The sequence below is a fragment of the Rhinolophus hipposideros genome, assembly GCF_964194185.1.
Source record: "Rhinolophus hipposideros genome assembly, chromosome: 7".
NCBI lineage: Eukaryota > Metazoa > Chordata > Mammalia > Chiroptera > Rhinolophidae > Rhinolophus > Rhinolophus hipposideros.
In genome coordinates this window covers 69824323-69843005 of record NC_138053.1, presented here as the reverse complement: position 1 = coordinate 69843005, position 18683 = coordinate 69824323, and the positions used below count along the sequence as shown (strand labels likewise).

The window sequence follows — 18683 nt, the reverse complement described above, 5'->3', positions numbered from 1 at the left end:
TGGTATTTCATTTCTAACCTCAAATTTATTAGATTTTATATTTTTATTCTTATATATTCCAGGCACAATTTTCTATCACGTAACTGAAGCTATTGTGGTATATTTGTATTAATTTATTTGATAAATGTCAGAAGCAAAACAAAGCTCACCTGTCGAGATGAATTTATAACAATTCCCTTAGTGTATAAGAAGGTATATATGTCTTGCCAACTTCAAAATTAATTTTAATTGTGTTTCAATAGTTTCTATATTGATTCTCTCCACAAGTAAATATTGAGAATATAGTATGTACAAAGCATTATGTAGAGCACTGAAAAATATTCATACATACTAATCCACCACCACTGAGTGTAATTCTGTATCATGCCAACTTCTTACCTTTGGATTATTATATATCCCATAAAGAATTTTTGAGTAGTATGAAAAATTTAGGATTAGAAAAACACCCTTAAAATCATCCTACTTATTGGCAACTTCTCGTTAATGTTTTGATGAGAGTGTGTGAAAAAAAATCATTTTAGAATAAATTGAAAGCATGTGCTGAGGAGGAGCCTGGTAAATTCAAAATATGGAAAGAATGATCACCAAATTGTTAACAGTTATTACCCTCAGATAGTGGAATTCGGGATAATTTCTTCTTTGCATTTTTTGAATTTTTTGGAAGATTTTACAGCGATCAGTGTAATTTTTTAGAACAATGATTTATTTTGTTTAAACATAAAGAAATTGAAACTATACAGAATGTGTAAAGTAACAGATGAAATATTTTCCTCCTTTTCTATAACCTTGGTATTCAGTGTATTTCCCTTTAGACTTTTAAATGCTTTTATATTCATATACCTGCATATATAGTTGAGTGTGTGTGTTTATATGATTACATTAAATGACTTCAGGAGATGATGTTCACATGGTACTTGGATGGTAAGTGTTAAGATCCCCATATTACAGAAAAGCATATTTAGAGGGATCTAATAACCAGGTGAATGTTGACCAGGTCTACCTGTCCAAATCCTCTGCCCAAGTTCATGCTCTTTCAATCATAGCAAGTTGTTTCTCGGTGACTCACCCTGACCTTTTCTAGAGCACATGTCCTAAGAGCACGAGGGAGACCCTTCGTTGCCTTTTCTGAGCCGGCCTCAGAAGACACATGGCATCACTTCCCACACACACTACTGGTCAAAGCAGTCACAAGGCCTTCCATGTTCAAGGTTGGGGAATTAGACTCCATCTCCTGACGAGAGAGGGGCAGTCACATTGTAGAAAAGCATATGGCTTGAGAAATATTGTTGCACTGGTCTTTGAAAGTACAATATGCCAAAATAACACTACAAAAAGAAATACCAGGAAGAAGAAGATAGTGTAAGAAATAGAATAATATAGTTCAATGGAGAAAACAATCAGCATAAATCAGTCTAAATCTCGTTAAAACAGAATAGAATAAAACAATGTAAAACAAATTTAAATAATTGAATACATCCTCAGCATAGATAGGGAAAAATGCAACAAAATCATCAGGTATTGTGATTTTTCTGCCTGTACTGGTGTACAGACTCTTTAGATGGATTCATGGAAAGGATTGTGGGGGATACAAAATGTAAATGTATGTAAAATCCATCGGTGAGAATGTTGATTTGTCTGAGGACAGGGTCCATAGCTGTCATCAAATTCTTGAAGTGACTTTGATCAGGAAAAAATGTAAGAACACTACAGTAAGATGAAGTAGCTTCATAGTTGGTTCTGAGGGCTGCACGTCTTGGAGGTAGAGAACAGAATCGTCTCTCTTGGAAAAGATTCCATCCACACTATTTGTAATTTGGTCCATAGGCTTTTTACCCATTCTCCTTAAGCCTTCTATTGGAACAGCAACAAAAACAACACACCTCTTCACTTCCGAACAGTAGATGAGCATTTTCATATAAACTATAGGTACAAATCTACCAACTCTCATAAGACAGATAGGAATTTTAGTTCTGTTTTGTCTAAAAAAAATACACAGTAAAAAATCATAGCATTAAAAGAGTAAGCTAAGATTTTGAATATCATAGACAAAAGGACTTACATAATTTTTCTTTACTGGAAGAAGTAGTAAATTCTATATGGAATTGATCATGTGTCAACAGTTCATGAAGTTAAGTTGCAGTATAAATATTTTTTTTTACGTTCATATTTCCCACCCCTTATCTTCTCTTTCTACTAACCAGATGGTCGGAATGAAAGGGTCTAAAAGCCTCTCAAAACCAAGTTTTAAGAATTTTCTTATCATATCAGTTTTATGGAAGAGAATTTTCTATCCCTGTTTCAATGAAAAGAAAAACCAACTGGATTTTCTTCTTTCTAACTCCACCAACACTGCTGAAACCCACGGACTGTCCACCTCACGTGCTGAGGGCACCATAGCTGCTCCCACGAGAGCCCACTGTGACTATCAGTGGCCTGACACAACCCAACCTTTGCCTAAAGTGGAACTTTGTAGTGCAGATGGATTGTATTTTGAGCTGTGTCATATGGCTTTGTTCCTAAGTTATGGTTTTGCTGATGTTTTCAGGGATGAACAAGAAGCAGAAGGTGTCAGCCAAGGATGAGCCGGCTTCAAGCAGTAAAAGCAGCAATGCGTCACAGGTGTTGTAGCAGCTTGACTGACTGCAAATGATAAGTGAACTCAGGCTCCATTAGCCAGCAAGATTTCAATAAATACTTGGGCTTTTTAAGTCTGCAGAATTATTATAAGTGGTCATTACGCATACAGGAATAAAACTCACCCTTCAGTGTAATCACCAAAATGCCTTTGTTCAGTAAATATTCAACAAGTATTGACCTCCTACTGTAATGTTAGAGACTCTCTTAGACATTGGGCTACAGTGATAATCAAAAATAGACAAATCTTCTTGGAGCCTACATTTTACTGAGTGGATATAAATAAGCTGAATATGTATTTACATAGAAAGAGGGCTAGATGGTGGTAAATATAGAGAAAAATCAGGAAAGGGATGTTGAATGCTATGGGATGAAAGATAGAACTAGAATGAATATTAAGTGAGGTAGTCAAGAAAGAATGCTCTGAGAAGGTTCTATTTGAATAAAGATCTATGGTAGGTAAGTGCAGATACTATGTGGCTCTCTGGGAGGAAGAACATTCCAGGCAGAGAGAAGAACAAACACAAATCCCTTGTTTCTGAAATACATACATTTTGGACAAATTAAAAATCCATCTCATGAATAATGTGACGTTAAATTTAAAAAAAAAGAATATAACTAATCCAGTATCTAAAACCCCATATTTTCCACATGAGGCATTTCTGATACCTCTGTGGCTTAATGATGCTATAAAAATGGGTTGATTTTATGTAGTTAGGCCATCTGGAATAATTGAGTTTAATGTTTGAAAAGATTGTGTAACTTGAATTTTGTTTCTCTTGAAATAAAGATTTCAGGCTTCCAGTAAAAATAAATTTAGATTCTAATTCTATGTTGTAGGGCTATTAAACTTTAATTTAGCCTTTTTTAGTTCACTTACTTGAGAGTGATTTAATAATGATTATGTACGGAAATTAAATGATGTAACAAATATAGCTTGCCATTAAGAGAGAGTTCAATGATACTGCTGCGAATCTTGATAGGCCTTTTAACAAAAACATCTAGAGCTATCTTAGTGACTGTTATTTTTTAATGATGAACAATCAAGTGTCTCATTTTCACTCTAATTTTTAAATTCTTTTGGAATTTAGTCACAGAAGAAAGGACAGCAATCCCAATTCCTGCAAAGCCGTAACTTAAAATGCATAGCCTTATGTGAAGGTAAGGTGAAAGTTGTGCAAACCTCATGTCATTAATTCCCTAACTTCTCTGTGTTTACAAACTTGAATATATTTACAGAATGCTTAGAATAGTGAACGCATTATTTATGACCTTCTCTAAGGTCACAAATGGAAAACGGGTGCAATAGAGATGATAAAGGTTAAAAGCAAAGAGCAAAGTTGGCAAGAGTTCAGACCGTGTTTGATTTTATTCTTGGCAGATATTTCAGAACGGTAATTATATCTTTCTGATCAAGTATTGCTTGTCTCTTTTGTTAATATGCCACCTTCCTCTTTCAGTTGATTTTTGAATGTACAATATTATGAAAAATTGCAAAGATGAACGAAGCCCTGAGAAGATAACCCAATAGGTCTTCCTGTTTCTATACTGAAATTATTCTTCTGTTCTGCACTTGAGAAAGAAAAATTAATAGGCAGTTTGCAAGATCATATACTTTTCTTTGTTCTTGCTTTAAATTCTGACTTTGGCTAGAATTTATCCTTGTCTTGGGATTTTTAACTGTCTTGTAAGTTTTCAACACTTGCTAGTTATATAGGACATGAAATTGCTTTGTACATAGTGCCCAAGGCAGGACCTATGTATCTGCTTTTGATCAAACACAACTGATTACCTTCCTATTGTTACACTAATCCTGTTGGAAACATACAATTGTTACATGGCATTTTATTGCTTTTATTTACATTTCTTGATAATATGGGTAAACATTTTTCATATGTTAATTTGTGCGTGTATTTTTGCTTTTAAATTTCGGAGAGAAGGAATATAGTCCTTAGAATAAAACAGTTCTTTAATTGTATCTTCCACTCACAGTGATCACCTCACCTGACCTGCACAAACATGGAGAGATATGGGTCGTCCCAAATACTGATCATGTCTGCACTCGATTCTTTTTTGTGTAAGTGTTAAGGCTCAAATTGTGTGTTACCGTCTTCTCCATAAATGAGGTAGTAGGGACTACATTATTATTTGGTCACTTTAACTGCCAATTTATAACAGATTTGTCATCAACTTAATATTTTTGTTTTATTTTAATAAGCTGTAAAAAACAGTGATGTTTAAATGCTGTTAATTTAGAAGAGCTGAAGAAAAAAATTATCTTTAGCCATCTGTCTCTGTGTGTGTATATGTATATATACATGTGTATATATGTATATTTACATATATGTTACAAAGATATTTATATAGATATATGCATACATACATGTACACATATATTCTTTATTTTTATATATTTAAAAATATTCAGACGGAATGAAGAAAGCAATAATGAGAAGGTCTTGTCCCGACAGAAAGTTGATCTGTATTCCATATAATACAGGCTGGCGATGTACTACATATTGAGGTAGATGCTTTTTGACACAGCGGTATCATAAGCGCTGCATTAAACTATAAAAGCATTATTTTTGTTCCTAAATAAATGAGTGTGGGAGGCCTGTTTGATTTTCACCTATATCCTTGTTTGAGTCCCAATTCTTTTCCTATGTCTGTTCCTTCCTCATCCATGGTTCTGTCACAGAAAGGACCTCATAAGAATTGAATATATCTGGTACTTTTATATTGTTTTCTGAAAAGAAGCTGGAAATATGCACTGGCTTGTTCTTTTATAAGCTATGTCAGAATAATACATAATTATTTTGTATTGACTACATCAAGATCCAATATATAGTGCTTCAATATATAGTGTAGTCATGGCAGAGGCCTGTAGCATTTGATGTGTTAGCTTATTGACTATTCACAATGGAAATTTTACAAACTGTCAGGTTTTCTTTTGGGTGGTATGAAAACTAAATTTCTGATGGCAACAGATTTATGTATTATGTATCTATGTATCTTATGTGCATATGATTCATATTAATGCATAATTACATATTATGAGACATATACATATCTATGTATTTCTCCTTCCCTTCCCTTCTCCTTCCTTTTCCTTCCCTTCCCTTTCTTCCCTTCCCTTCCTTTCTTTTCCCTTCCCTTCCCTTCCCTTCCCTTCCCCCTTTTTGTAAGACTTGCAGTGAAATAATGAGGCTAGTCAGGTGGGTTGAGAAAAGTGAGTGCTTTATTCTGCGCTCCCGGGTGAGGTTCACCGGGCCGCAAATGGGGGCCGGCGAAGTCGTGCCCAGGGTAGAGGGAGGGAGGCATATATGTGATTTTTGGGGAGGGGGTTGGCTGAGTGAGGTGGCAGATCAGCAGGCCCCCCTAGCGCACATCGGGCGCCAGCGGCTGTGTCCAGAGTTGCTTATCGCACCATGGGTCTGCTGCCTTTTCTGGGAAACGCCATGGACCTCAGTCTCTGTCATGCGAGGAGAGGTCTAACTTAGCAGAGGGGTATGACTTGGCTTCCGGCCACTTTGACCATGCCCGCAGCAGACCTAACACTTCTCTCGTCTCGTCTCTTCTCTTCTCTTCTCTTCTCTTCTCTTCTCTTCTCTTCTCTTCTCTTCTCTTCTCTTCTCTTTTCATCTCTTCTCTTCTCTTCTCTTTCTGGAATATTGGAGAACAGTGTGCTTCTCCGGGGCCCATCAGCTCCAAGTCCTTGTTCTTTCAATCTAGTTGTGTAGGGCGCAGCCCACCATCCCAGCAACCCTGTTGTTCAGAGCTCACGCTCTAACCAACTGAGCTAACTAGCCAGCCCTATATATTTCTTTCTTAATGTCGAGGCAGCAATGAGTATAATGGAAAGAGCACCAGTTTTGATCAGTTTGTGTCCAGGCTCACCAGTTGTTAGTAAGACGACATCTGCCAAGTTACATAATCTCTCTTAAGTCTCATCAGTAGATACTATATAGTACCATCAGTAGATACAGTAGAATAATGTATCTACCTGAATTTGCCAGAATTCCAACAGGAAATCATAGAAAACGTGATATTTTCTGTCATCCACAAGTAGATTACTTACAAAGGTGTGGTTATGGCAAACCATAGGTCTAATGGAGCAGCCTAGATCTAGCAGCACCAAACCTGTTATATATCCCTATGTCCAAAAGGATCAAGACAGGAAGCAGTTACCAGAACCTGGTAGGGAGGGCCCTTTCTAGTCCAGCAGCTTTGAAAGGAGTCACAGCCTTTTGCTGAGACACTGAGGCACCCCAGGGGCTGGAACCTAGGGAACCTTGCCCTCAACCTATTGCCTCAACCTACTGGCACTCCACATTGGTCAAACCCTACCAAAATAGAGAGCAATTTTGTGCTGGGGGAGTCCATCCACGGCAGGTTCCAGGGGCAGAATGCAAAGTAGAGAAGGGCGCCATGTGGGTATGGAGGCTCCCGAAAGCTGTTTGCGCAATGCAGGTCTCCATGGAAAGGCATTCATTAAATATTTTTTCCCTTCATTTTTGATCTTCTTGACAATTATCCACTGTTAGAAGATTGGCCTTCCAAAAAGACACATCCAATCACAAAGTTATTTGATGGAGTGACCTTAAGATTTTGACAGAAAAGTCAACTCCAAAGTCCTTTCCTTAACCTGACATTAACCAGTTAATCTCCTTTTGGCATCTTGCTAAAATTCAAATTTACTGAGATAATAAACAACTTTAGATATTTAAGCAGGCAGTGAGCATTCAAGCATTAATTCCTCGAAATTTTACATAAATTGTATGTAAAATAAATTTGTAGGGGGATACATGTGGGATGTTATATGTGTTTGTTTACTGGAGAGAAGGATTTTTTTTCTGTATTTCATAAGAAGAAAAAATTGAGAAAAGACCATCTGAAGAAAAGAGGACAAAACACTTCCAGTATATTCAGATAACTTTTGAAATGATACAAAGGAAACAGTTCTGTTAAGATAATGATTTCCATTTTTTCGTAAATACAAATGAGAGTTCATCTTTTTTCTTTGCACCCTCAGGAGAGAAGGCACTAATTAAGGAAAATTGATAAGATTCAAAGCACATCAAAAAGAGAATCCATTCACTAATGAATGTACATTCTAATTACACCCATCATTTTCTTTCTTTATAAAAGATGTAATCAAAGAGTTCCAGTGACGTGCCTCCCTAGTGAGTGGTAATATCTAGGTAAAGAAGAAATTGATGAGAAAGAAGTGAAAATATACCATTTTCAGACAGAAAGTAAATTTCTGTTATTTTTTATATATATATGTTATGTGATCTCTTATGTTAGAAGCTTGGTCTGATGACTAGTATATAAATTAATGTTCCTTTTTTATCTGCTAAGTGAAAATACTAAAAATTAAAGTAACTTCTATGTTAATTGGATTTCTAGGGTGAAGGAGATAATAAAATAGTCATTTGATAACCCAGTCACATTTTTTCCATCAAGTAAACAATAACAAGGCAGACAGAAAAATTGGGAAATTTTAGGGAACGGACTATGTATCAAAAAAAAACCAAAGTAAAATTTAAAGGATGAGGTCCCTTAGAGAAACAAAAGGAGACTGCAAAGTTTGAAAAAAATTTGTTGGAAAATTCCAAAATGAATAAACTTAATCAAATATAAATGCTCCAGGCAAAATGTAATAATTCAGATGTTATGAACAGATTCTAGCCAATCGAGAAGTTTTAGCAATTTTAGTAATTGTTGCTAAAGCCTGATTTCATTACTGACCTGTGATGTGTATATACAAAGACTTTAAGGTCAATATGTAGAAATACGGCAGCTTTTTAAAAGGGGCCAAAAGCTGGACTTAAACAGGGGATGTGAAAACCAAATAGACATATTGTGCTTTGGTCATATATAGTACAACAAAAATGTTTATTTCACAGTGAATGGGACTTTTAGAGCAAGAGAAGGAAACTTACTGTTGGTATTTTTCATAAGTAGGGTTAAATCATAAAATCCAAGAGAAGGTAATTTATGATTTGGCAAGTTAACAGAATAGGTGTATCTAGTGCCATGGGTCCCCCACCACTGCCGTAGCGAGACTCTAAGAGATGGGAGTGTGTCTTCTCTCTCAACTGTCTGGGACCAAGGAGAGGTTCAGAAACACTAGGTTTGCGTATCCTGCTTATTTGATGTTACAGCCTACATGTTTAATGCTCCAGTTTTTCATTGATTTAGGGCAGGCAGATCTGCCGATGAATTATTTCGATATTTTGTCTATTAATTACATTTAAGATATATACTCCCTCCTATTTCTCAAAACATATTAAGAAGTTCAGATATTTAACAACAGGAAGACCAAATAAAACATCTGCAGAAAAGAGAGTATTTTCAGGTTTTTGAGTCAAGCAGATCGGTTTCAGGTATCCCTGTCCGAGGTCTATTATATCTTCCAAGGTCTAGCTCAGATGCCACCACTCCCATAAGCCCCTTCCTGACGTTCCTACAGCTCCCTACAGAACTTCCATTTAAAATTCAATTTCTTCCTTGTGTCTGGCTCCTCCACCAGGCAGGCTGTCAGCTCCTAAAGGGCCGACTCCTCCTCTTGTTTTTTGACTCTGCTGAGTACCCTGTAGCACCTTGCATAGAACCTGATGCATGCATGGTTGCTTGTCGTAAATTTCTAATGAATGAATAAAGACCAAAGCAAAAAGAAAAATATCTTGGATTATATGTGGTTTTTCTTTTAGGTCAAAGTTTGAAAATGTATCTAAAGAGGCAGATACAAGAAAAATTTATAAAATAAGAACCATGTGATGGCTATTGAGTAAAATAAGAGATACCTTTAATCGTGATGTTGCAAAAGATAAACAGTGTTCGACTGGGAACATAGTGAGAAGACAACTTATTTATAAATTTAGGTGACAGAGAACATCAGTCATGGCTCAGTGGAGCTGTGTGACATGAAGCTGATACAATCGGGACTTTGGTTTGTCCCCAGTCTATAATAAATCCAGTTTCTCTGTCTCCGTCCCAGATCTGTTTCCAAGATTTCAGCTGCCACATCATCCCCCTGCTTAAAACTCTTAAGCAGCTCACTACTTATAAGATGAAGTCCAGACTCCTTCACAAAGGGAACCAACTATTCAGCCCTTTGTTCTTCCGTCAGTCCCAGTGCATTGGAAGGTCAAGGAGATTGGCTCCCCAACCTCACGGCCCACCGTTTGCACCGCCTACCATTTCTCGCCTCAAGACGTTACACTTTACCGCCTGAACTGTGTTCTGTCATTTTCACACTTCCATACTTTTGCTCTTTTCTTTCTCTACTAAGCCTGGGTTATCTCTTCCATTCTCTCCCCTCATACTTATTTATCTAATTCCCACTCCTCTTTGAAATCTTTACTGCATGTCTTCTGTCCTCCCAGAAACTTGCCTTGGCTTCTTCGTGCTGCTGCTTTGTGTTACTGTGCAATGCCCTGAGCATGCTTTTATCATTGGATTACTCTCCTATGACTCGTCTTCTTCACTGCTTTGTATGCTTCTTGAGTTTGGGGACTACATGGCTCACTTGTGTTTGTGTTCCTCGCATAGTTCTTGGCCCGTAATCAGGAATGAATGAAATGCCCACGTTATAACTGCTTGCTGGGTATTTCCCCTCAGAAAGTCTGCTAATACCTTAAAATCAGTATGTACAAACTGGAACCTATCATTGCTAAATCCCCTAACCAATGTCTCAACTTCCCCAATCTATGCAGTAATTTTACACATCAAAGAGACTGGAAACCTGAGCTATAGTTTTCAGTTTCTTTTTCCTTGCTCACTATGGACATCAGCTCCCAAGTTTATCTTTTCAGTTTTCTCCCATCACTACTTTTGTTTCCGTGGATATATCATTCTCTCCCCCAGAGTACACCAAAAAAAAAAAAGACTAGTTATTCTCCATGCTCCTAACTTCTTCATTGTTCCTAATTTGTTTTGTGCAATGCCAGATTTATTAAACGTTACCATTATTACATTCTGTGTAATGTACTGAAACTGAAATCAAAGCTAAGCAGAAAAGGATAAAATCACCCATAACATCCCCACCTAGGGTTAACTACGGTTCATCTTTTAGGGTGTAGCCTACATTTCTATGCATATAAAATTTTAAGATGGTACTATTCATACAGCATTATTTTTCCAAAATCAGAGTTTTGATGATTCCTTGCTCATACAGGCTGGTAGTTTTAACACATAAAAACAAACATGGCCTTCTGCAACATAGAGCCTGTTTCCCTTACTGCAATTACCTGTACAAATCACTGACTGAATAAACTTACTCCCCAAGCACGGGATTGTTTTTCCCACTACTGTGCCTTTACTCAGCAGTCAGTCCAAATGACTCGCTTTCTGCTTTCTCAGCAGCTTATCCTTTAGTCAATCTTTTGAGTCTTAACCACTTGGTCTTTTCACTGGAGCCTTTTGTGGTGTCCCAGTCAGGCATGATAGCAGTCTTTTCTCTGAATTTTGCTCGCCCTTTCTTTGTACCTCCTAGGCTGCCTTGTCCGACAGTTATTTGCATAATTCTGTTATCTCCCCTGGCAAAAATGCAAAGTCTGTCTGTGTGTGGGAGTCTCATGTGTTATGCAGAAACTTGTACACATTGTTGAATGAAAACAATGACCAAAGACTGAATGTTCTAAGTTAATGGAGAGATAATACATGGGCTATGAAATAGCATCAGATTTCTTATAGGAACTTTGGCAAGTGCTGGTTTATCATTCAGTTCACAGTGAACTTCTGCTTTCTATTGCTAACAGAAAACAGGGCTATCATGTCCGGGTTCCAGATCTAGGGAGACAGAAAACAAATTTATGTGTGCCAATCTTAAAACCTTCAAAAAGCTGCTATATCAGTTTGAGAATAAAGGTTGTCAAAACATGCACAAGTTTTTATCCATGAAATTTCTTGACATACTCAAAAGAGTTCCAGACAGTTAAATTCCATCTATTGTCTTATTTTTTTGTCTCATAACTTTTAAAGTGAATTAATTTGTTTATTTATTTTTTTAATTAAAGTTTTACTCCTGGGAACATAAGTAATTTTTGTCTCCTTTTCAGTGGTTTCACTTTTCTTTCTTAAAACCCCAGTCAAGTGTATCATTTCCCTGTTGATATCCTTCTTGTTCTGTTTTTCAAATTTTGCTTTCTGGACTTAAAAGAACTTCACATTAACAACATATAGTTTGTCTGCAGTGCTAATAAATAGCTGCAAAGTATTCTGTTTGCCTTGTTGTAAGCAATGTCCTAATCCACTAGTAAGTCACCAATTGGCCGCATCAAATGGTAGTTGTTTTTCCTTTATTATTATATACGAGTCAGAGTTTAAGACATCTGAATGCCTCTGGCTGGTTTTACCTTTCAACCTACAGCCGTTAGGCTTCTTTGCAGGCTTCATGGACAATGGGAAAATGTGCATTTTGATAGATAACTTTTGACTTCAATCTCTCTCTCTTGCTCTCTGCTGTCTCCTTCCCTTATGCTCTTTCTATCTTAAATTATTATAGTTTACTTAAAGGAAGGGTGTCTCCTCTCCATTAACTTCAAAAGCTTTTTAAGTGTTAGTGAACATGTAATATTTGGGGATGCCAAACTTTTTGATTTGACTGGGAAATAGAGTGAGGTGTTAGTGATGGGACATGAGTGGAGAGGAAGTTTAGGGTTGGATTATGAAGGACCCTTGTGTGCCATGTGCCATGCCAGTGACACTGAATTTTGTTTTGCAAGTAAGATGATGGCCATTTGTATCACTAGCTGGTCTTGTAGGAGGGATGATGGGGATAAGTGTGGAGACAGAGAGATGAGTTATAATGCTATTACAATAGTCTAGGTTAGTATTTCTCACTGCAAGAAGAGATACGTTTACCATTGTGACTTGGGGAAAAACAGTGCTTACTTTGTGTGGTACAGTCAGTATTCTCTGTACTATTCTAATGTCATCGACAAATGCTAGCCTGGACAACCTAAATTAGTGTCAAAACCTGCTAATTGTACAGAATCTGCAACTTGAAAATCACTCATTTAGATGAATGATGGAGGAAGACCTAAAGGAAGGTAATGGCATTGGATGAAGAGAAGATTCAGCTGGAAATAATTAGGGAAATGGAAGCAAGATGACTCACTTATTGTTTGGATTTAGGCATGTGGAAGAGCCAAGGATGACTGAAGTTTTCTTGTAGGAAAGTGGGTAGATGATGGTACTCAAATTGGGACATTGATAGAGTAAAAAGGAGCAGACTCGGGGTTAAAAATTAAGTTCAGTCTCGCGATTTTTTGTGTGAAAATTATAGTTAGGGAACGATGTAAGGATTGGAGGTATAGTTTGGGAATCAACATGTGGGTGATAGTTAAAACAGTAGGAGAGACTGAAATAATTGAGAGTTTATATATCATTGAGAAGAGAGAACACTGAGAAGTGAATTGTGGATAAAACCAGCATTGAAATGAGAAGCTAGGGAAGAGGATTCAGTGAGAGAGACTGAGAATAACCAAGGACTAAGTAGGGCGTGAAGAGATAGTATAACTTAAAGAAAAACAGCAGTCAACTGTACCACATGCTAGACACAGGGGATACATTCTCCTCAATTCATCCACTAGGAGGCCATGGGCAACCATTGTTAGTACTTGACAATAGAGTAGTAGGGTGAGAAGAATGATTGCATTGGATTGATGGAAAAATACGAATTTATAATGTATTACAGACATATCTTAATCAAAGGTCAACTTCAAATTAAAAGGAATGGAGATGTAATATGTAGGCCGGATGTCAGTTAGGCCGAGCACACTTATTCAACATTGTGTTTAAAATATAGAAGATATGGTAGGTGTATTCACTGTACCAAAATGCCATAGCAATAGAACAAACACAAAGACATATTAAGAAATTAAGAGTAGAGATAGTGTATAAGGACTGGTATTTGAAATTGGGAAGCCATTAAGAACCAAAACAGTTGTAAGACCTTCTATTCTTCGCACTTCTCTCAAAGGACAATGGTTTTCTTTGTGTCTGTTTTGTCCCCTTTCTCTTTTGTTGTCCATATTCTAAATCCTAGAGGAACTAGCTGGATTGGTTTGTTAAACCAGCATTATCTCCCTTGGGCCCAGTTTTCAGGCAGCTTGCCACCCCAGCCTTGGTGCAGAATTATAGATGGCTTAGTCTACCCTTAGTCCAGTGGGTAGCCAGGATTTATATAAAAACCACAATAACATACTTTACTTGTCCAATAAAATATGTCTTTATATAGTTAGCCACAAAGCACCTGATTAGAGTTGGACAATTCTAACGCATTTCACTGTACAGATTCTTTAGTTCTTAACCAGGGCACTTATGTTTGATCTGAAAAAAAACTTATAACTGGGCTGTATACCACGTATCCCATTCTTTTCTTTACACTAATGATTCACCATTGAGTGTTTTTTGTGTGTGTGTGTGTGTGTGTGTGTGTGTGTCTATATGTATATGTGTGCATGCACACACATCGTTGTATGATAAGAACTAACAAAGTTGGCAGGCAACCTTAGGTCAGTTCTTAGGAGTTTCAACTTGATACAAATGCAATTATCACTAGGTGTTTAATCAGTGTAGTATGTAAGGACCTAAGTTCTCATTGCTTATGTCATCTGTTTCATTTTCCTGTATTGTGCTATTTCCGGAGAATTTATGTATGGTGAGGAAAAGACTGGCGCACGTTAATCTTTGAGACTGTGCTTGCATCCCTGATTCTCTATTTTGAAGTAATTACCACTTCTGTAAAGCCTCTGTCTTGAAGTCATTTTTATGAAGTAAAATTAATTCATCACCTATTCTGAATATTATCAGGGAAGTTTAAAAATTCATTCTTGGGAAATTTTTATTGCCCAAGAAAGTTTATTTGAGGAAATGAATTATCATCTAAAATGTAATTATTCCTCTCTAAAGAACTTAGTAATTGCTGTCCTTTAATGTGGTATTTTCACTTCTGTTGCTTAGCTAAACTTAGCGCACTTGCATTCTTATGTGAAGTACCAGCATAAATAAGAATAAGTTATAGTCAGACCAAACAGAGCAACCAGTGATAAGAAAATAAAAATGCAGCACTGATTACAACAGAATAATAATTAGAAGGCAAAGGAGCAGTGGCAGAAAGTAACTTCTTAGAGTGTCACTGTTCAGAAAATAAATGATTGAAGTAGGAGTAACCTAAGGGACGTAGGGTGATGGTACGTATGTGCTTTCACAGTGGGCTTCGTATAACAATGCTCTGGGAAATGGGTACAAGGCCAAGACTCGGGGATGCTTCCTGCAACTCAGGCAATGCTTTAAGTGGGGATGAAAATGTTTCAAAGGAAGGAAGGGGCAAATCATGGCATGACAAAGAATAACCGGATGTTTAGTAATGTAAGCTCTTCTCTGTTTAGCAATGCAAACATATTGTTAAATGCAACTGAGAAATAACTGTCTTCTGCTATTGATTGTCTTGGGCTCTATTTTAGGTATCAGATAACATTTCTAAGCTGTTGTAAATGCTTTTTGAAAATTTTTGATTCTTTCAATTTTTTGAATGTTTTATGCTTCTGTTTTGTGCTTTAGCTATGAAGATGGCCAAGTGGGAGATGCAAATATTAACACACAGGAAGGAGGCATTCACAAAGAGATCCTTCGAGTAATTGGTAATCAAACTGCTACTGGTTAAAGGACCACCACTTAATTAACATGATTTGAAAGCCTTCCTCGGGTTCAAAGCTGGATTTTGAACTGAAGAAGATGATAAAATAATTTATTGTTATTATAAACAAAATTAACCCTTTGAATACTGATTTTTTTTCTTAGTATTTCTAAGTATCTCGTTAAATACCTAAATGGTATAAAATTTATCACTTGTAGGGTTATGGAATCTAGTAATAAAATTACAACAGCACTTAAACTGAAGTGTGGGTTGCTTGCATAATAAACAGATTGAAAAACCAGTTTTGTGCTGATATTTTTATATTAAACTCTTTAATTGGAAATTTGGTATTATATACCGACACTTTAGCTTACCAAAATAGAATTGAGAACATTTTATAATGACGTCTATATCTATAATACTTTGCAATAAGTATAATGTTTGCACATTCTGGTGTGCTATATAATTAGTAGTATGAACATTCAAATGTTTGAAGAAGGATGTTTCCTATTCTCCTGTTATTTTTCCTTACACAAAAGCAATTAGGTCTTAGATGCAATGCTTTGCCCAAAAGTTTGTAATATACATATCTATAGAGTCATGCATCAAAATGTGATTGTGCATATATGTGTATATATACACATATGTGTTTTGACAACAGAGATGGCACAGCTCCACGATTCTATTCTCATTCAATGAAAAGAAAATAATATTCAGTAAGCAGTGAATCTGGACATAAACCAAGATATGAGTCAAATTTACCATTATTCATTCACTGAAATATTTGCAAACAATTTTCCTATTAAAGAATTTTCCCTTCAGTTAAAATTCAGTTCTTTTATAATGTTATCTAGAAGTCATAATTTGGAGAACATAGGTGCTGGTGGACTAAATCTACATTCAAATGATCATATGTTTAAAAGAAAGGCCTCAGAATTTGAACAAACGGTATATATTTTTTTATATCCTACAGTGAAACATTTAAAATTTTTATTTTTGCCACACCAGCATTTTTATATTTTTTCATCTAATACCTCTGGGTATTTTTTTTCATATTGAGAAAGAAGCCAAACTTTGAAGTTTCTTTTACATTAAAAGAACATAAATAAGTTTATAGAGAACAGTAACACCAGCTCTCATCATTCTCCTTTTAAGAGTCAGGTACTCATCAACATCATTTCTATTTCTTTGGGTCCTAAAGTTCTTATTCATTACAAGTTTTGATCGACAGTGTTTAAGTTTCCTACATGATGTCTTTGGAATAAGGCCATTCATGAGAGCAGTTTAATTAACGAGTCTGCCACTCTATTCAACCCCTGAATCAAGGCTTATATCTGATTCTAATTTATTTAGAAAGAAAAAAATAACATGTATAGTCATTTACAAGTATAATGTTATAACTTCTGTATTTATTTTCTTTGACATAGGAGGTGTGAAGAAAAAGTCATACACATTGTTAAGGGTTACTATTTAGAAAGTATTCATCATCTGTTTTCTTATATTGTGAATAATTGGTTCCTGCAAAAAGAGACTTGAAATGGTTGGGATATTAATCATTGTGATAGGACCCACTTAAAACATTGATCTGTTGTGACTTATGCCTCTGAACTCAAAGTGAGACTGAGGGATATATTGGCATGATAGGTCTGAGATATAGTACCTTGTCGAGTGTTCTGTGACCAGATATTTGAAGACTTGATGTAGGACAAGAGGACTACTCTCTTAAGTCACCCAAATCTCTTTGTGTTTTGAAAACCTTTTTAAGCAACAAAATTATTTTTTCAAATTAATTTTGTGAGACATCCTATGTATGATATAAATATGAAGATGTAATAGCAAGATTTGGAAATTGAGGTCTGGAACCCCACATGTTTGGCCACTAGGACCACTGAGGTACCCCAAAAACTCTTTGTAATGCCTCCAAGCATAATTTTAAAACCACTGACCCAATCTATTAAGGCTTTACTTAACAGTGGAGTGATCTGTAAGGGGTACACTATTAAGATCTGAACTGGAAGGGTAACTTTAAGGACTCAAGGGAGACTATTTAGGTGAGGAGAAACTGGCATAATGTAAACTTCTGCCAATTTATGAATAAAATTTGATTCATCAGAGCAAGAAAAGTAGTTGATAGTTGTAATGCCTACTAAATATTACAGATAATAGACATCTTTTATGATAAAATAAGATGTCTTCTAATGATAATGGAATGCTATTGCAATGCAGAATGACAGATTTTATTTCAAAAAATTGTCAGAGCATTGGTAAGCAAGTAATCTAAGAGCCAATCTTTTAATTTAACATTTGATACTGGGAATAATACAATACATTGATGCTTACCTTTATTTCTAAAGAATTTAATCTTAATACTTACCATAAGTAAATGAATACCATGCTTTCAGAATCCAAGCAGATCCTTAAAATTTAGAAGTTTAAACATTATTATCATGCCTTGATTCAGTCACCTCATTAAGATATTATCTATTGACTTATTTGATGATTCCAAACATGTGATGTTGTATTTATATAATCATTTGAAGTCTGTTCACTGATGCTTTGTAATAGTTATATTAATTGTGTAACCTATACTACTTAATAGTAACCCACTGAACAAAGGCAATCATTTATTTTTATTCTTGAAGTAGGGGAAGAATAACTTTAATTTATTAGTTCTAATTTTTCCAGTATTACTGACTTTGTAAACATTTCACTATGAATAATTTGTCCTCTTTCATTGTCCACTGTATTAAAAAAGAAGAAAATAATTGACCATTTGAACAGAGAAAAAGTAATAATATATTTATAAGCTAATGCTATAGAATACATTATGGTGAGGTACTTTTGTGGTAACTTAGATTGAATTATGTTGAAACGATTTTTATTTTTGTTGCTCAGCAAATCTCAGTCATATGTTGGATTTGAAGATGGTTTTTAAATTTAAATTTTAAATATAAGAGTATAAAATTTAAACATAAAACAGTAAGCCCTTAAACTTGCTATCAAATACTAAATGATATAAGAAACCAACCCAAACTATTGTTAATGCTCTGAATGTTTCTCTTTGAAAATTTAAGAGTTTAGAAAAGAAAGTCTCAATGTTTTCTCCCCTTTGTTAAAAGAAAGGAAACCTTTAACTTGCAAATCTATAAATCTTTAATATCATTAAAAGTATTTTAGCAGTACTTTATACCATAATGCCATAACTTGCCTTAGGGCATGGGATTTCAGAAAATTCTAAGGAAAAATTCATCCTTGTTAAAAACTGGATGACTTCATAAAATAGTTATTTAGTGTGTCAGAAGGGCCACTCAACTTTGGACCATCTACTGTCTAAATGTATGGAACTCATGGAGGCACTTGAAGCACATTTTTAAAATACTATGATGTTATTCTATTGTCT

The 18683-nt window shown here is 35.6% G+C and overlaps 1 protein-coding gene across 2 annotated transcripts in view; it reads left to right on the top strand.

Annotated features, from left to right (window-relative positions):
- The window catches only part of PARP8 (poly(ADP-ribose) polymerase family member 8), a 167244-nt gene extending 149213 nt beyond the window's left edge, over nt 1-18031 (top strand). For both annotated transcript variants that reach the window (XM_081053335.1, XM_081053336.1), the window contains 4 exons: nt 2546-2619; nt 3726-3795; nt 4627-4711; nt 15208-18031. In XM_081053335.1, coding sequence (XP_080909461.1) covers nt 2546-2619; nt 3726-3795; nt 4627-4711; nt 15208-15310 — 332 coding nt within the window. In that variant the 3' untranslated portion in view covers nt 15311-18031. The remainder of the gene's footprint in view (nt 1-2545; nt 2620-3725; nt 3796-4626; nt 4712-15207) is intronic.
- The last annotated feature ends 652 nt before the right edge of the window (nt 18032-18683 follow it).